The sequence below is a fragment of the Mobula birostris genome, chromosome 2 (assembly GCF_030028105.1).
Source record: "Mobula birostris isolate sMobBir1 chromosome 2, sMobBir1.hap1, whole genome shotgun sequence".
In the NCBI taxonomy this organism is placed as follows: domain Eukaryota; kingdom Metazoa; phylum Chordata; class Chondrichthyes; order Myliobatiformes; family Myliobatidae; genus Mobula; species Mobula birostris.
Window position 1 is genome coordinate 97,173,711 of NC_092371.1, and position 20,705 is coordinate 97,194,415.

Below are 20,705 nucleotides of genomic sequence, written 5' to 3' on the forward strand. Positions count from 1 at the left end.
GAATAAGCCTACCGTGTGGAACCTTGTGAAATGCCTTACTAAAATCCATATAGATCACACCAACTGCACTACCCTCATCTATATGCCTGGTCACCTCCTCAAAGAACTCTATCAGGCTTGTGAGACACACTCTGCCCTTCACAAAGCCATGCTGACTGTCCCTGATCAGACCATGATTCTCTAAATGTCTGTAGATCCTATCTCTAAGAATCTTTTCCAACAGCTTTCCCACCACTGACGTAAGGCTCACTGGTCTATAAATCATTATATCAATTCTACAAACTGATGTACAAATGTCGCTGCGCTATCTTCGGTGCTTCACTGACGTGAAACCCGAAATAGCTTTAGATAATCATCCACCGTCAGACTGTATTTACTATAAATGCTTTGGACTCCATTTGCAATGTTCAAGATGTTTAGGGGTAACATGAGGGGGAACTTCTTTACTCAGAGAGTGGTGGCTGTTTTGAACGAGCCTCCAGCAGAAGTGGTTGAGGCAGGTTCGATGTTGTCGTTTGAAGTTTAATTGGGTAGACAAATGGACAGGAAAGGAATGGAGGGTTATGGACCGAGTGCAGGTCGGTGGGTCTAGGTGAGAGTAAGAGTTTGGCACGGACTAGGAGGGCCGAGATGCCCTGTTTCCGCGCTGTAATTGTTATATGGTTATTTACATGGTTATAAGTTTGAAATATGGGTTGTTATGTACCGTAAGCCGAAATCACCTCAAATGAAACCTGCAGTTCTGAAGAACACTTGAGCAAAAATGTAATTAGTTTGAACTCTAAGTGCTACTCTTTCTGCGCCGCTGCTTACATAGGGTTCACAAGCCTTTGTCCCCCTGAATATGACCAGCTGTAGAAAGACTATTTCCATGAACAATACAATGCTGAAATTGGAAATCTAATATGCCTACGATGTTTAAATAAAGGCAATATCAGGATTTCTTTTAATATATATGGAAATTTCGCTGACAATTAATTACCCCACTTGTCCTGATGTAGCCATAGTGATTACGGTTAGTTCAGGTGGAAAATCTGCTCAAGAACTACCACAACGTTAAAACGACATTGTCTATTTTATTTAATTGAGTTCCAAAGTTTGATCATCCTCACTATCTAAGCAAACTTTTGAAAAATGATGCTCTTGTCCGACATATTGAAAAAGGCAAAACGCCACTGTAGATTGGGTAGATTTTAATTACTGTGGGATAAAATTACATTGATATTATTAATTTCAGAATGAATTCAATTTAAGAATGCCCAGCAGGACGCAATGCATATTTTCTGCCGATGGAAAAATGTGTCAGCTACAATAGAAAATGTAATATCTGAACATGAAATTCATTTGTTTTATTTTAAAGAATCAGCGTATAAACATATTGTATTACATACAGCTGGATCGCGCGATGTTTGTTTGAAATGGGGTTGCCTGAGACTCGTGTTTAACCACACAGGAGTAATGCTCGTGTGAGTTCCAGTCTGAGGCTGGCAGAGTCAGGTAACTGCTCGCACTGAACGTGTTGTCCTTGTCCTGCTGGATCCGGCTGGTCTCAACGCCATTCCTTCTCGTACTGCCGTCCACCGTCCACTCGATATTCACAGCAGCCGGATTAAACCCGCTCACCAAACACACCAGGGTGGCGGTGCCCTGTCCCTGAATTTCCTCCGCAGACGGTCGGAGAACGGATACAGCGGGTTTTCGCGGATCTGTAAGTAGAAAGAAGTGCAGGGAAATGAATTATTAATTGATATAAATTGGAATCAAACTTTGTCTTTTTTTTTGTATTTGCGATTTTACAACCGTAAAAGTCAGAACGCGGACACAACTGAATCTCATTAACGCATTTTGATCTTCCACAAAGACATCAAAGCCAAAAAACATCATGGCCATTAGAAATAGCTACAATGTAAAAGAAAGAGAAGGATTTTTAAAGAACAGCAAAATTCAAAGCAATGAAATAACGAATTCCGATGGAATGGGAAAACAAAATCCGATTGTACAGGCTTCTGGACAATAGCGTACAGAACCCATCTATTCGGCTGCATTGCTTCCCGCATCGTTATCGTAACTGCAACTCAGAACCACCGCTTCTACTGCAAGGCGAATTCAGGCACTGAGATCATGAAAGCCAAGAAACCCATGAACGTCAGTGTTTAATTCCCTGGCAAACATGCTGATGTTTAATCCAAATTTCAATATATCGAGATTGCTGAAGAGAGTTCGTCCGAAATTTCGATCGCTTTAAGTCACAATTCACACATGCATTGATATACCTGGAGTAGTTTTGCTTTGCAGATCAAAGAAAATAATATTACTCTTAAATGTGTTTTGTCCTGTTGTGGACTTGGATTTCAGAGGTTGAGCCAATTGTTCTAAGGCCGAGGTAGAATATGAGGTACAGATTTCAACGGTAGCAAGTTTTGCCGTTTAGGTTTAGGATATGTCACCATACCGTTGAATGACCAGCCGACCCCAGCTTTGCCTTTGCGTGATTAATTCAATACGAAATGCTAATGCACGTTATCATGAAAGATGAGTCACGAAATCCAATTACTCTAGCATCACTCAGAGGAAAGAAGAAATTTCTGAGACTGAATTACTTGGAATTGACAGCCAGTGTGCATTGCTGTTAACCCAAGCCAGTGCCAAGAGTTCTGCGCTTCATCATGAAATACTCTCCAATATACATAAGATATACTATATACATCCCGCGATACCCTGATCCAATCTGATGTAATCATCCTATAGTTAATATCGTGACAGATTATTGACATGTTCCATGATGTTAAAATCGTAAAGACAGGAATCATAGAACCAACAAGAAACCCCGAAAGAGATTTGGAAGAGCGCGTGGCAAAACTCCGAAATGTCGTCGCAGCTATTTTTACGTAAAAATCAAGAAATGAGGCAGTGGATTTGATTGACATACTGTGCCTTTGTCTCTCCTCCTCGGAGATGCAACAATTCGCCGCAGTAAAGGAGGGAATGTGAATGGCTAAAAATCATGGAAATATTTTAATCGGAATAAATAATACAAGTTAAAGTTGTATACATGGATTTTTTAGTTTTTAGTCCCACAATTAATTCCGAAAGGGTTGTTTGGACCGGGATAATACACACTGAAAGAAAACCCGATAACCACTCTCAGAGGACTATGAGATCCAGAAGGATGTGGATATCTTAGTCACGGTTTTGATAATGATTTTTTTTCATAAATTTGAAAAGTTGAACCCATTCACACAATGAGATATCAAGACTACAGAACAGAATTTACAAAGAGATCATTTTACTGTCACATCTCGACGGAAAGCGCGGCGGCAAGACAGAGAAGTTAAAGAGTGATTTTCCAGTGTTTCAGACCTCAGAGTGGTTATTCAAGGAGAAATCACTCAGTACTGTAATGATTGGATATCCAAAAATTAGAAGGAAGCAAATACTCAGTGGACTGTGGCACTGGAGAGTTTTGAAATGCAAACAAAAAGGTGGGCCGAGTGATAATTTGATATTAAAGCGGAGACACATACACTGAGACGTTGCAGAAGGTCAAACAAACTGGTGAGGCTGAGGTGGGCTCTGGGATGGGGTCGTGATGAAGACGAATTTGGGAGAAGCTAGAACGGGGCACCAGAATCTTGATCGGTTAATAGGTTTAGAAAAAGAGGAGCTAAAGTAAACGTGAAAAGATCAAGTTGAGCAAACAGAGATCGAAATTAGGCATAGATGGAAATTAAACACAAGTGAGAGTAGTTGCTATGACGAAGGAGAAGGAGCTTGGGATGCTGAAAGGTCTGAAGTTAGATAGGTCACCAAGCTAGAAGGACTACACTCCAGGATTTTGAAGGCAGTAGCTGGATAGATCATGGAGGCATTAGCAACATCTTTCAAGAATGGGCCCATGGGTCCGGAGGATTTGAAAATCACAAATATTAGTCCACATTCTAGGAAGAGAGGAAGGCGAAAGACAAGAAATTACGGGCCAATTACCCTGATGTCAGTTGTTGCCAAGATGCTAGAATCCATTAGTAAGGACGAAATTTCAGGCCAATTGGTACTTGTAGACAAATTTGCTGACATTCCTTGGGAAAATACCAGGGAGGATAAACAAATGAGAGCCAGTGAACGGTGATAACTTTGATTTTTGGAAGGCCATGGAGAAGGAGTCACTCATCAGGCTGCCTAACAGGTTAAGAGCACATGATGTTACAGCAAAGGTACAAGCAAGGATGGAGCATTGTCTGACTGGCAGGAGAAAAGCGTGAAGATAATCTTTTCTGGCTGGCTACCGGTGACTAGTGGTGTTCTGCAAGGATTCGTGTTGACTCCACTACGTCACATGCTAAAAATTAATGATCTGAATGACGGGTTTATGGATTTGTGGACACGTTTGCGGATGATGCAAAGATAGGTGGAGGAGCAGGCAGTGTTGAGGTAGTAGGAGTCCCCAGAAGGATCTTGACGGATCAGGAGAATGGGCAGAGGAATGGCAGATGGAATACAGTGTAGGAAATAGTATGGTCGTGCACTATGGCAGAAGGAATAAAGGTACAGACTTCTTTCTGAACGAGGACCGAATTAAGAAGTCGGAGGTGCAAGGGGATTTGAAAATCCTCGTGCAAGATTCCCTAATTGTTAACTTGCAAGCAAGAGCAAGGTTAGTATTCACTTTGAGATGAGTGGAATGTAAAAGCAAGGAGACAATGCCAAGGTTTCAAAAGACATTTGTCAGACCACATTTAGAGAATTGTGAGCAGTTTTGGGCTACATATCTAAGAAAGTTTGTGCTGGCATTGGAGAGGGACCAGAGGAGGTTTACAGGAATGTTCCCGAAAATGAAAGAGTTAAAGTATAAAGTATTTGATGGCCCTGAGTCTGTACACGCTGCAGTTCAGAAAAATGTGAGGGGATCTCATTTTATCTTACCGAATACTGAAAGACCTAGATTGAGAGGAAGTTGGAGGATACTCCCTATAGTGCGAGAGTCTAGACCTGAGAGTGGTGAATCTGTGGAATATGTTGCCAAAGGAGGCTGTGAAGACCACGTCTTTGGGTATTTTTAAAACGGCGTTTTATAGTTTCTTGATTAGTAATGACATCAAAAGTTACGGAGAGAAGACAGTAGAATGGGTTTGAGAAAAAATAAACCAGCGATGATCGAATGGCGGAGCAGACCCGTTAGGTAGAATTTCCTAATCCTGCTCCTTTGTTTTAAGATCTTATGTAAGTAGAAATTCTCTATTGCAATTCGTTTACATTCACAGCTCTGCTCTTGTCCCCATGAAGCTTCAGGTTCAGGATAAAATTTATTGGCAGTCAACTGTATACACGTATATGGTCAAACATAGCAACGTTCTTGGAGACCAAGGTGCACAACACTGTACATATAACTCAAGCACAACAATATAGTAATATTAGCATAAATAATAAAAAAAATAACAAAATGCATTCAGGACGATTGGCATTCAGATCCCTCATATAAGCACTTGCTGGCTCTAAACACGACCTTACCTCTGCTATCTAATGGAAAACCTCACAGTTGTGAATATATTTTAATAAATCACTTCTCTGTTCCCTGGGAAACTTCTAAGGAAACCTCGCTAACAGCAAGTAGCATGTATTCACGAAGCTATTTAAAAAATCTTACTTCAATGAACTCAGGTTTTTTAGAAAATAGTTTTCAGCTAAATTAAGTAACACTACCAAGCAAAGAAGATGCATATGTGCTAGCTTTCTGCCTGCGGTATTGTAGAGCTGCAATGGGAAGCGGTCTGTAAACAGGTTCGGAGAACAGATAACATTATTCCAAGGTACAAACGAAAGAAATAACAAACAAAATTTAAACGCGATCTCAGCCCACCAAATATTAACTTACTGTTGAAATTCAGTCTGGTTCCTCTCCCAAAGGTGAATCTGTATATGCTATTGTCCCAGACACCACAGTAATAATCGGCGGCGTCCTGCCATTGCACGTTGGTGATGGTTAAAAGCATTTGGTTGCTCGATGAGTCCGTGGAACCGGTGAATCGATCTGGAATTCCTGATCCTCTCGTGGAGCTTCCATACAACACAAACACTGGGGCGCTGCCGGGTTTCTGCATGTACCAGCTCCTGTAGTAGCTGCCGATGCTGCCCCCTGACATGGTACAAATGATTTTCACGGTTCTACCCGGAGACGCCGATACAGACGGAGATTGAGTCAAAGTCATCTCCGCGTTTGCAGCTGGCGAAAATAACAAACAATTATTTAAAAACCTTAAGTAAAATACACAGCAGAAAGGACAGTATTGGCAAAGATTAAGCATTCTACTTACTGAACAAACAGAAAACAAGCGCGGCTAGAACCTGGACCCATTTAGCCATCGTGAAGCAGAAAAGACGAATCGGAAGTCAAAAGCTTTCGGACACAAGTCCTGTTCAGGGCTGTTTCGAAGCTGCTCCTTAAGAACTGTAGAAGATGCGACGTCACTGAACTATATATTCATGCACATCTCTACTCACGAACGAATTGGATCTTTATTTCAGGAAATAGGCGGGGCAACTATGTCAATGATGCTGAGGTCGAGAGGGTTGAGATATTCAAGTTCCGTGGAGTGGACATCACCAACAACCCATCCTGGTCCAACCACGTAGATATCAGGGCAAAGAGCGCTCACCGGCGCCACTACTTCCTCGGGAGTCTAACTTTGATCCTCACCAAATTTATCGATGAATTCTGTCTAGATGGAGCACGGCTGGGTATGGTATCTACAGAGAGTTGTTTATAGAGCTCAGCACATCACGGAAGCCAACTCCTCACTATGGACACTGTATACACTTTTCACTGCCTCGCCAAAGCAGCCAATATAAGCAAAGACGTCATCCATCACCGACATCCTCTCTTCTCCCTCATCCCATCGGGCAGAAGATCCAAAAGCCTTAAAGACACATACCACCAGGCTCACAGACAGCGTCTATCTTTCTGTTATGTGACCACTGAATGTTTCCCTACTGAGATCAGATAGACTCTTGACCTCACAATCTACGTCGTTATGCCCTTGCACCTTACTGTCTACCTGCACTGCACTTTCTCTGTAACTGTAACACTTTATTCTGCGCACTGTGCTGTCAAATTGCACTGATGAACTGATCTGCATGAATGACCTGCAAGTTAAGCTGTTCACTGCACCTCGGTAAATGTAACAACAATAAAAATAATTTGAAAATTTAGCAATTTACGTGATATCATCACCGATTCACAGGGTCACTGTCGACTGATATTTACACATTTCCATCCAACCCTAAAACTCCCTTCCCCCAACACAAATGTCCAGAAGGGAAATATACTGGCGGTGTGACATAATGGGAAGAAACGGCTGAAGTACTGTAGCTTGAGGTTGCCATGGTCCCGAATAGCTCAGGGCAAGAAGGTCTGCATCTGTCCAGAAATACGAAGCGATGAATATACAACAGGCAAACAGAAAGACTGATTATTGCGAGAAAACAGAAATGTTATGAGGAAAGCTTAGAAGGAATCTGAGTAATGTCTCTTTGACGTACCCTCTCTGCGATAGCACTGTATGAACTTTGCAGCAAGTCCCTTTACCTCTTTTAGCTCCTGCTTGAACGAGAGTTAAACCTATAAAGAGTAGAGTAGTTGTAGGGCAAAGAAGGATTTGTAAAATCGATGCAGCGGAGCAGACAGACAGGCGAGGAGGTTGGTGTTTGAACAATCCCGACTTGCTATTTCCCGAATGTATCTTGGAAAATCATCCTCATGTTTCTGCTATTCTACACCCTCGTCTCCGAAGTGGAAAGTATCATTAATATAATCAACAGAATATTGTGTAAAACTGCTCGTGTAAAAGCTTTCCCGTCTTCCGTGCTATACGTTTACAACGTCAATGTAAAACGCCTTGAAGATTAAGTATTACAATGCATTCAAAGTGTTTACTGTACCGATGAGCTGAAGTGCTTGTGATGGTGGACAGACAACGCAACTGTTCAGCGTTTCACCAGAGTGGCCGGAAAGGAGAGAGTGCTGTAGTGTAAACATGATACTTCGAGTATCGATGGATAATTATTCAGATTTTCAGCAGTAGTTTCCCCTTTGCAGTGATTCAGTGAGACTCAACACGCCGCTGGTCTTAGATTGATTGCTTTGTATTTTGTATGATGTTGAGACGTAAAATACAGAGAGTAGTAAAGGATTGGATTAGCGTGTCCTATTTTATTAGAGTCCGGCAACACTGTTCGGTATTAAATGGAAAATTTCCTGTATCCTGCAGCGCCAGATATCTGATGCAACAATTGTCGCTCGTGTTTGATCGGAAATATTTCCCGATATTTGCATGATTTTCATTAGCCATTTTTTCCTACCGGTGCTCTTCGTCGCTGTTTTCTGTTTTCTATTGATTCCGAGATTCCCATAACCTTCATACTTACCCATGATGACCCGTTGTTAGATCCTGCAACGGTAAATTCATCAGCATTTTTATTTGAGTGCTGCGGTATGGGAATGTCAGTTTGTTAAAGATAACATTCATTCTAGAGTAATGACTTCAGTGAAACCATTTTGGGAAATTGATGCAGTGCACAGTCGCTGGAATTTTATGAGTTCAAGTCTTACATGAAATATGGGCATTAAATGATGCAACACTTCCACCTACTGGCGCACATGACACATGAACCAGTATAATGTGATATTTACCATGTGCTTCACTGTAGGCACATGGATATGGAGATCATTTGCGATTTTGAATTGCCACTTCTCTTGATGCAAGTATGGAATCACATGACATTGAGGGTGACTGGGGCCAGGAATCAAATGGATCCTCATTAAAATAAAACCTACTTGTTCAGTAATATTCTTCTGTCACGTCATACTTTGCAAACGAAGTAGCCCCCTCGGCTCTCTAGCCTGATCTTCCAATTAATAAAATTGCGGCTGATTCAAATGGAATCTCCGCTCCTAATTCCTTCTTAATGTTCTTTGGTTGGCGCTACAACATGTTCTTCTAAAATATTCCAAAACATTTAATGAGCACCTCACAGACTTTCACCCATCTGTTTACTTTGTAGTATGATTCCAAATATGTGTTGGCACGTGGCCAAGTGGTTAAGGCGTTCGTCTAGTGTTCTGAAGATCGCTAGTTCGAGCATTGGCTGAGACAGCGTGTTTGTCCTTGAGCAAGGCACTTAACCACAGATTGCTCTGCGACAACACCGGTTCCAAGCTATACGAGTCCTAATGCCCTTCCCTTGGAAAACATCGGTGGCGTGGAGAGGGGAGACTTGCAGCTTGGGCAACTGCTGGTCCCCCATACAACTGTTGGTCTTCCTTGCCCAGGCCGCACCCTGGAAACCTTCCAAGGCGCAAATTCATGTTCTCATCTCATGAGACTAACGGATGTCCATAAAAAATTCCAAATAACCATGAACGGTCAGATATGGTAAACAGCCTTTGCTTCGTCGGATGCACGTAGTCCTAATATCTTGCTGCTGTATTTGTGCCAGGATTCATATACCACAGGAGAAATTTGGCTTTATTATTTTTCAAACCACCTCTTCCTCCCCATGCCCTGAAAATAGGCCATCCATGTTCACTGCTCTAAGATCAACATTCATTTTCAACGAATCCTTGTGCATTTCATCATCTTCCTGTCCTTCCTAAATGTGATGTTACCTTTAACATTCAAGTCCCGATCCAAATAGTGCAACAGGCATTCTTCGGTAATATCCGTCCGTTCATGCTTATTTACTTGTGTAAAGGTCCCGACTGAGTACCTGGTAAGGCTCTGAAAACCTGTGCCAATCAACTAGCGGGAGTATTCAAGGACATTTTCAACCTCTCACTGCTACGGGTAGAAGTTCCCACTTGTTTCCAAAAGGCAACAATTATAGAAATACCTAAGAAGAATAACGTGGGCTGCCTTAATGACTATCACCCGGTAGCACTCACGTCGACAGTGAGGAAATGTTTTCAGAGTTTGGTCATGACTAGACTGAACTCCTGCCTCAGCAAAGACCTGGACCCATTGCAATTTGCCTATTGCTGCAATAGATCAACGGCAGACGCAATCTCAATGGCTGTCCACACGGCTTTAGACCACCTGGACAACACAAACACTTATGTCAGGATGCTGTTTATCGACTATATTCAGCATTTAATACCATCATTCCCACAATCCTGATTGAGATGTTGCAGAACCTGGGCCTCTGTACCTCCCTCTGCAATTGGATCCTCGACTTCCTAACCGGAAGACCACAATCTTTGCGGATTGGTAATAACATACTTTGTTAGGTGTTTGAAGAGATTTGACATGTTAACAAATACATTCAAATACTTCTATAGTTGTATCGTGGACAGTGTTCTAACAGGCTGTATCACTGTCTGGTATGGATGGGCTAATGCACAGGACCGAAAGAAGCTGCAGAAGGTTGTAAATCTAGTTCGCTCCGTCTTGGGTACTAGCCTACAAAGGACTCCATTTGCAATGTTTAAGATGTTTAGGCGCAACATGAGGGGGAACTTCTTTACTCAGAGAGTGGTGGCTGTGTTGAACGAGCCTCCAGCAGAAGTGGTTGAGGCAGCTTCGATGTTGTCGTTTAAAGTTAAATTGGATAGACAAATGGACAGGAAGGGAATGGACGGTTATGGACCGAGTGCAGGTCGGTGAGATTAGGTGAGAATAGGAGTTTGGCATGGACTAGAAGGGCCGAGATGGCCTATTCCCGTGCTGTAATTGTTATATGGTTATTTATATGGTTATATGTTTGAAATATGGGTTGTTATGCACCGCAAGCCGAAATCACCTCGAATGAAACCTGCAGTTCTGAAGAACACTTGAACAAAAATGTAATTAGTTTGAACTCTAAGTGCTATTCTTTCTGCGCCGCTGCTTACACAGGGTTCACAAGCCTTTGTCCCCCTGAATATAACCAGCTGTAGAAAGACTATTTCCATGAACAATACAATGCTGGAATTGGAAATCGAATATGCCTACGATGTTCAAATAAAGGTGATATCAGGATTTCTTTTAATATGTATAGAAATTTCGCTGACAATTAATTACACCACTTGTCCTGATATACTCATAGTGATCACAGTTTCTTCAGGTAGAAAATCTGCTCAATAACTAGCACAACGTTAAAACGACGTTGTCTAATTTATTTAATTGAGTGCCAAATTTTGATCATCTTCACTATCTAAGCAAACTTTTGAAAAATGATGCTCTTGTCGGACATATTGAAAAAGGCAAAACGCCACCGTAGATCTGGTAGATTTTAATTACAGTGGGATAAAATTACATTGAACCTATTAATTTCAGAATGAATTCATTTTAAGAATGCCCAGCAGGACGCAATGCATATTTTCTGCCGATGGAAAAATTTGTCAGCTACAATAGAAAATGTAATATCTGTACATGAAATTCATTTGTTTTATTTTAAAGAATCAGCGTATAAACATATTGTAGTACATACAGCTGGATCGCGCGATGTTTGTTTGAAATGGGGTTGCCTGAGACTCGTGTTTAACCACACAGGAGTAATGCTCGTGTGAGTTCCAGTCTGAGGCTGGCAGAGTCAGGTAACTGCTCGCACTGAACGTGTTGTCCTTGTCCTGCTGGATCCGGCTGGTCTCAACGCCATTCCTTCTCGTACTGCCGTCCACCGTCCACTCGATATTCACAGCGGCCAGATTAAACCCGCTCACCAAACACACCAGGGTGGCGGTGCCCTGTCCCTGAATTTCCTCCGCAGACGGCTGGAGGACGGATACGGCGGGTTTTCGCGGATCTGTAAGTAGAAAGAAGTGCAGGGAAATGAATTATTAATTGATATAATTTGGAATCAAACTTCGATTTGTTTGTAATTGCGATTTTACAACCTTAAAAGTCAGAACGCATGAGAATGCGAACACAACTGAATCTCATTAACGCATTTTGATCTTCCGCAAAGACATCAAAGCCAAAAAATATCATGGCCATTAGAAGTAGCTGCAATGTAAAGGAAAGAGAAGGATTTTTAAAGAACAGCAAAATTCACAGCAATAAAATAACAAATTCCGATGGAGTGGTAAAACAAAATCCGATTGTACAGGCTTCTGGACCACAGCGTACAGAACCCATCTATTCGGCTGCATTGCTTCCCGCATGGTTATCGTAACTGCAACTCAGAACCACCGCTTCTACTGCAAGGCGAATCCAGGCACTGAGATCGTGAAAGCCAAGAAACCCATGAACGTCAGTGTTTAATTCCCTGGCAAACATGCTGATGTTTAATCCAAATTTCAATATATCGAGATTGCTGAAGAGAGTTCGTCCGAAATTTCGATCGCTTTAAGTCACAATTCACACATGCATTAATAAACCTGGAGTAGTTTTGCTTTGAAGTTCAAAGAAAATAATATTACTCTTAAACTGTTTTGTCCTGTTGTGGACTTGGATTTTAGAGGTTGCAGCCAATTGTTCTAAGGCCGAGGTAGAATATGAGGTACAGATTTCAACGGTAGCAAGTTTTGCCGTTTAGGTTTAGGATATGTCACCATACCGTTGAATGACCAGCCGACCCCAGCTTTGCCTTTGCGTGATTAATTCAATACGAAATGCTAATGCACGTTATCATGAAAGATGAGTCACGAAATCCTATTACTCTAGCATCACTCAGAGGAAAGAAGAAATTTCTGAGACTGAATTACTTGGAATTGACAGCCAGTGTGCATTGCTGTTAACCCAAGCCAGTGCCAAGAGTTCTGCGCTTCATCATGAAATACTCTCCAATATACATAAGATATACTATATACATCCCGCGATACCCTGATCCAATCTGATGTAATCATCCTATAGTTAATATCGTGACAGATTATTGACATGTTCCATGATGTTAAAATCGTAAAGACAGGAATCATAGAACCAACAAGAAACCCCGAAAGAGATTTGGCAGAGCGCGTGGCAAAACTCCGAAATGTCGTCGCAGCTATTTTTACGTAAAAATCAAGAGATGAGGCAGTGGATTTGATTGACATACTGTGCCTTTGTCTCTCCTCCTCGGAGATGCAACAATTCGCCGCAGTAAAGGAGGGAATGTGAATGGCTAAAAATCATGGAAATATTTTAATCGGAATAAATAATACAAGTTCAAGTTGTATACATGGATTTTTTAGTTTTTAGTCCCACAATTAATTCCGAAAGGGTTGTTTGGACCGGGATAATACACACTGAAAGAAAACCCGATAACCACTCTCAGAGGACTATGAGATCCAGAAGGACGTGGATATCTGAGTCACGGTTTTGCTAATGATTTTTTCATAAATTTGAAAAGTTGAACCCATTCACACAATGAGATATCAAGTCTACAGAACAGAATTTACAAAGAGATCATTTTACAGTCCCATCTCGAAGGAAAGCGCGGCGACAAGACAGAGAAGTTAAAGAGTGATTTTCCAGTGTTTCAGACCTCAGAGTTGTTATTCAAGGAGAAATCACGCAGTACTGTAATGACCGGGTATCCAAAAATTAGAAGGAAGCAAATACTCAGTGGCCTGTGGGACTGGAGAGTTTTGAAATGCAAACAAAAAGGTGGGCCGACTGACAATTTGATATTAAAGCGGAGACACATACACTGAGACGTTGCAGAAGTTCAAACAAACTGGTGAGGCTGAGGTGGGCTCTGGGATGGGGTCGTGATGAAGACGAATTTGGGAGAAGTTAGAACGGGGCACCAGAATCTTGATGGATTAATAGGTTTAGAAAAAGAGGAGCTAAAGTAAACATGACAAGATCAAATTGAGCAAACAGAGATCGAAATTAGGCATAAATGGAAATTAAACACAAGTGAGAGTAGTTGCTATGACGAAGGAGAAGGCGCTTGGGAGACTGAAAGATCTGAAGTTAGATAAGTCACCAAGCTAGAAGGACTACACTCCAGGATTCTGAAGGCGGTAGCTGGATAGATCATGGAGGCATTAGCAACGATTTTTCAAGAATGGGCCCATGGGTCCGGAGGATTGGAAAATCACAAATATTAGTCCACATTCTAGGAAGACAGGGAGGCGAAAGACAAAAAATTACGGGCCAATTACCCTGATGTCAGTTGTTGCCAAGATGCTAGAATCCATTATTAATGACGAAATTTCGGGCCAATTGGTACTTGTAGACAAATCTGCTGATATTCCTTGAGAAAATACCAGGGAGGATAAACAAATAAGAGCCAGCGAACGTTGTTTACTTGGATTTTTGGAAGACCATGGAGAAAGAGTCACTCATCAGGCTGCCTAACAGGTTAAGAGCACATGATATTACCACAAAGATACAAGCATGGATGGAGCATTGTCTGACTGGCAGGAGAAAAGCGTGAAGATAATCTTTTCTGGTTGGCCACCGGTGATGAGTGGTGTTCTGCAAGGATCGGTGTTGAGTCTGCTACGTCACATGCTAAAAATTAATGATCTGAATGACGGGTTTATGGATTTGTGGACACGTTTGCGGATGATGCAAAGATAGGTGGAGGAGCAGGCAGTGTTGAGGTAGTAGGAGTCCCCAGAAGGATCTTGACGGATCAGGAGAATGGGCAGAGGAATGGCAGATGGAATACAGTGTAGGAAATAGTATGGTCGTGCACTATGGCAGAAGGAATAAAGGTACAGACTTCTTTCTGAACGAGGACCGAATTAAGAAGTCGGAGGTGCAAGGGGATTTGAAAATCCTCGTGCAAGATTCCCTAAATGTTAACTTGCAGGCAAGAGCAAGGTTAGTATTCATTTTGAGATGAGTGGAATGTAAAAGCAAGGAGACAATGCCGAGGTTTCAAAAGGCATTTGTCAGACTACATTTAGAGTATTGTGACCAGTTTTGGGCACATATCTAAGAAATGTGTGCTGGCATTGGAGAGCGACCAGAGGAGGTTTACAGGAATGATCCCGACAATGAAAGAGTTAAGGTATAAGAAGCATTTGATGGCCCTGGGTCTGTACACGCTGCAGTTCAGAAGAATGAGAGGGGATCTCATTTTATCTTACCGAATACTGAAAGACCTAGATTGAGAGGAAGTTGGAGGATGCTCCCTATAGTACGAGAGTCTAGACCTGAGAGAAAAGCCTTTGAATAGAAGGGCAGTCCTTTAGAACAGAGATGATGATGATTTTATTTATCCATAAAGTGTTGCATCTGTGGAATATATTGCCAAAGGAGGCTGTGGAGACCACGTCTTTGGGTATTTTTAAAACGGCGTTTTATAGTTTCTTGATTAGTAGTGATATTAACGCTTATAGAGAGAAGACAGTAGAATGGGTTCGAGAGAAAATAAACCAGCGATGATCGAATGCGGAGCGGACACGTTGGGTCGAATTCTCTAATCCTGCTCCTTTGTTTTCAGGTCTTATGTAAATAGAAATTCTCTATTGCAAATCGTTAACATTCACAGCCCTGCTCTTGTCCCTGTTAAGCCTCAGGTTCAGGATAAAATTTATTGGCAGTCAACTGTATACACGTATATGGTCAAACATAACAACGTTCTTCGATACCAGGGTACATATAACTTAAGCACAGCAATATAGTACTATTACTAGAATTAATTAAAAAAAATAACAAAATGTATTCAGGACAATTGGCATTCAGATCCCTCATACAAGTACTTGCTGGCTCTAAGCACGACCTCACCCCTGCTGTCTAATGCAAAACCTCACAGTTGTGAATATATTTTAATAAATCACTTATCTGTTCCCTGGGAAACCTTTAAAGAACCCTCGATAACAGCAAGTAGCATGTATTCACGAAGCTATTTAAAAAATCTTACTTAAATGAACTCTGGGTTTCTAGAAAATACTTTTCAGCTAAATTGAGTAACACTACCAAGCAAACAGGATGCATATGTGCTAGCTTTCTGCCTGCGGTATTGTAAAGATACAATGGGAAGCGCTCTGTAAACAGGTTCGAATAACAGATAACATTATTCCAAGGTACAAACGAAAGAAATATCAAACAAAATTTAAACGCGATCTCAGCCCACCAAATATTAACTTACTGTTGAAATTCAGTTTAGTTCCTCTCCCAAAGGTGAATCTGTTTATTTTATCGTCCCAGACACCACAGTAATAATCGGCGGCGTCCTCCCATTGCACGTTGGTGATGGTTAAATGCATTTAGTTGCTCGATGTGTCTATGGAACCGGTGAATCGATCTGGAATTCCCGATGCTCTGCTGGAGCTTTCATACCACACAAAAACTGGGACGCTGCCGGGTTTCTGCATGTACCTGCTCCTGTAATAGCTGCCGATTCTACCCCCTGACGTGGTACAAATGATTTTCAGGGTTCTACCCAGAGACGCCGATACGGACGGAGACTGAGTCAAAGTCATCTCCGCGTTTGCAACTGGCGAAAATAACAAATAATTATTTTAAAACCTTAAGTAAAAAACACAGCAGAATGGACGGTAATGGCTAAGATTAAGTATTCTACTCACTGAACAAACAGAACACAAGCGCGGCAAGAACCAGGACTCATTTAGCCATCGTGAAGCAGAAAAGACGAATCGGCAGTCAAAAGCTTTCGGACACAAGTCCTGTTCAGGGCTGTTTCGAAGCTGCTCCTTAAGAACTGTAGAAGATGCGACGTCACTGAACTATATATTCATGCACATCTCTACTCACGAACGAACTGAATCTTGATTTCAGGAAATGGGCGGGGCAGCTATGTCAACGGTGCTGATGTCGAGAGAGTTGAGAAATTCAAGTTCCGTGGAGTGGACATCATCAACAAGCCATCCTAGTCCATCCACGTAGATACCAGGGCAAAGAGCGCTCACCGGCGCCACTACTTCCTCGGGAGTCTAACCTTGGCTCTCACCAATTTTTATCGATGAATTCTGTCTAGGTGGAGCACGGCTGGGTATGGTATCTACAGAGAGTTGTTTATAGAGCTCAGCACATCACGGAAGCCAACTCCTCACTATGGACTCTGTATACACTTTTCACTGCCTCGCCAAAGCAGCCAATATAAGCAAAGACGTCATCAATCACCGACATTCTCTCTTCTCCCTCATCCCATCGGGCAGAAGATCCAAAAGCCTTAAAGACACATACCACCAGGCTCACAGACAGCGTCTATCTTTCTGTTATGTGACCACTGAATGTTTCCCTACTGAGATCAGATAGACTCTTGACCTCACAATCTACGTCGTTATGCCCTTGCACCTTACTGTCTACCTGCACTGCACTTTCTCTGTAACTGTAACACTTTATTCTGCGCACTGTGCTTTCAAATTGCACTGATGAACTGATCTGCATGAATGACCTGCAAATTAAGCTGTTCACTGCACCTCGGTAAATGTAACAAGAATAAAAATAATTTTGAAAATTTAGCAATTTACGTGATATCTTATGACAGATTCACAGGGTCACTGTCGACTGATACTTACACATTTTCACCCAACCCTAAAACTCCCTTCCCCCAACACAAATGTCCAGAAGGGAAATATACTGGCGGTGTGACATAATGGGAAGAAACGGCTGAAGTACTGTAGCTTGAGGTTGCCATGGTCCCGAATAGCTCAGGGCGAGAAGGGCTGCATCTGTCCAGAAATACGAAGTGATTAATAAACAACAGGCGAAAAGAAAGACTAACTGATTATTGCGAGGAAACAAAAATGTTATGAGGAAAGCTTAGAAGGAATCCATGTAATGTCTCTTTGGCGTACCCTCTCTGCGATAGCACTGTATGAACTTTGCAGCAGGTCCCTTCACCTCCTTTACTTTTTGCTTGAACGAGAGTTAAACCTTTAAAGAGTAGAGTAGTTGTAGGGCAAAGAAGGATTTGTAAAATCGATGCAGCGGAGCAGACAGACAGGCGAGGAGGTTGGTATTTGAACAATCCCGACTTGCTATTTCCCGAATGTACCTTCGAAAATCATCCTCATGTTTCTGCTATTCTACACCCTCGTCTCCGAAGTGGAAAGTATCATTAATATAATCAACAGAATATAGTGTTAAACTGCTCGTGTAAAAGCTTTTCCGTCTTACGTGTTATACGCTTATAACGTCAATGTAAAATAGCCTTGAAGATGTGTTTACTGTACCGATGAGCTGCAGTTCTTGTAATGGTGGACAGATAATGCAACTGTTCAGCGTTTCACCAGAGTGGCCGGAAAGAAGAGAGTACTGTAGTGTAAACATGATACTTCGAGTATCGATGGATAATTATTCAGATTTTCAGCAGTAGTTTCCCCTTTGCAGTGATTCAGTGAGACTCAATGCGCCGCTGGTCTTAGATTGATTGCTTTGTATTTTGTATGAAGTTGAGACGTAAAATACAGAGAGTAGTAAGGGATTGGATTAGCGTGTCCTATTTTATTAGACTCCGGCAGCACTGTTCGGTATTAAATGCAAAATTTCCTGTAATCGGCTGCGCTAGATATCTGATGCAACAATTGTCGCTCGTGTTCCATCGGAAATATTCCCGATATTTGCATGATTTTCACTAGCCAATTTTTCCTACCGCTGCTCTTCGTCGCTGTTTTCTGTTTTCTATTGACTCCGAGATTCCTATAACCTTCATACTTACCCATGATGACCCATTGTTAGATCCTGCAACGGACAATTCATCAGCATTTTCGTTTCAGTGCTGCGGCATGGGAATGTCAGTTTGTTAAAGATAACATTCATTCTAGAGTAATGACTTCAATGAACCCATTTTGGGAAATTGATGCAGTACACAGTCGCTGCTATTTTATACGTTCAAGACCCGATTCTTCCTTTTTTTTACATGAAATATAGGTATCAAATGATGCAACACTTCCACCTACTGGCGCACATGCCACATGAACCAATATAATGTGATATTTACTATGTGCTTCACTGTAGGCACATGGATATGGAGATCATTTGCGATTTTGAATTGCCACATCTCTTGATGCAAATATGGAATCACATGACATTGAGGGTGACTGGGGCCAGGAATCAAATGGATCCTCATTAAAATACAACCTACTTGTTCAGTAATATTCTTCTGTCAGGTCATACTTTGCATACGAAGTAGCCCCCTTGGCTCTCCGGCCTGATCCTCCAATTATTAAAATTGCGGCTGATTCAAATGGAATCTCCGCTCCTAATTCCTTCTTAATCTCCTTTGGTTGGCCCTCCAACACGTTCTTCTAAAATATTCCAAAATATTTAATGAGCACCTCACAGACTTTCACCCATCTGTTTACTTTGCAGTATGATTCCAAATATGTGTTGGCACGTGGCCAAGTGGTTAAGGCGTTCGTCTAGTGATCTGAAGATCGCTAGTTCGAGCATTGGCTGAGACAGCGTGTTTGTCCCTGAGCAAGGCACTTAACCACAGATTGCTCTGCGACAACACCGGTTCCAAGCTATATGAGTCCTAATGCCCATCCCTTGTAAAACATCGGTGGCGTGGAGAGGGGAGACTTGCAGCATGGGCAACTGTTGGTCCTCCATACAATTGTTGGTTTTCCTTGCCCAGGCCGCACCCTGGAAACCTTCCAAGGCGCAAACGATGGTCTCATCTCATGAGACGAACGGAAGCCTATAAAAAATTCCAAATAACCATGAATGTGCAAATATGGTAAACAGCCTTTGCTTCGTCAGATGCACGTAGTCCTAATATCTTGCTGCTGTATTTGTGCCAGGATTCATATACCACAGGGAATTTTGGCTTTATTATTTTTCAAACCACATCTTCCACCCCATGCCCTGAAAGTAGGCCATCCATCTTCATTGCTCTGAGATCAACATTCACTAGCAACGAATCCTTGTGCATTTCATCTCCTCCTGTCCTTCATTACCTTTAACATTCAAGTCCCAATCCAAATAGTCCAACAGGTATTTCTCGGTAATATCCGTCTGTTCATGCTGACTTACCTGTATAAAGGTCCCGACTGAGTACCTGGTAAGGCTCTGAAAACCTGTGCCAACCAACTAGCGGGAGTATTCAAGGACATTTTCAACCTCTCACTGCTACGGGCGGAAGTTCCCACTTGTTTCCAAAAGGCAACAATTATAGAAATGCCTAAGAAGAATAACGTGGGCTGCCTTAGTGACTATCACCCGGTAGCACTCACATCGACAGTGATGAAATGTTTTCAGAGTTTGGTCATGACTAGACTGAACTCCTGCCTCAGCAAAGACCTGGACCCATTGCAATTTGCCTATTGCTGCAACAGGTCAACGGCAAACGCAATCTCAATGGCTCTCCACACGGCTTTAGACCACCTGGACAACACAAACACCTATGTCAGGACGCTGTTCATCGACTATAGCTCAGCATTTAATACCATCATTCCTACAACCGTGATTGAGATGTTGAAGAACCTGGGCCTTTGTACCTCCCTCTGCAATTGGATCCTCGACTTCCTAACCGAAAGACCACAATCTTTGCAGATTGGTAATAACATACTTTATTAGGTGTTTGAAGAGATTTGACATGTTAACAAATGCACTCAAAAACTTCTATAATTGTATCGTGGAGAGTGTTCTAACAGGCTGTATCAGTGTCTGGTATGGATGGGCTAATGCACAGGACTGAAAGAAGCTGCAGAAGGTTGTAAATCTAGTCCGCTCCGTCTTGGGTACTAGCCTACAAAGTACCCAGGACATCTTTAAGGAGAGCGAGCGGTGCCTCAGAAAGGCAGCATCCATTATTAAGAACCTCCAGCACCCAGGGCCTGCCATTTTCTCACTGTTACCATCAGGTAGGAAGTACAGAAAACTGAAGGC

The 20,705-nt window shown here is 42.1% G+C and overlaps 1 protein-coding gene across 1 annotated transcript; it reads right to left on the reverse strand.

Annotated features, from left to right (window-relative positions):
• Positions 1-1,383: 1,383 nt before the first annotated feature.
• Positions 1,384-6,366, reverse strand: LOC140188925 (immunoglobulin lambda-1 light chain-like). The gene is made up of 3 exons (XM_072245580.1): positions 6,309-6,366; positions 5,870-6,217; positions 1,384-1,706 (listed from the first exon to the last, which is right to left on the reverse strand). Exons 1-3 carry the CDS (start codon positions 6,355-6,357, stop codon positions 1,384-1,386), a joined length of 720 nt encoding a protein of 239 aa, XP_072101681.1. The 5' UTR covers positions 6,358-6,366.
• Between the last annotated feature and the right edge of the window lie 14,339 nt (positions 6,367-20,705).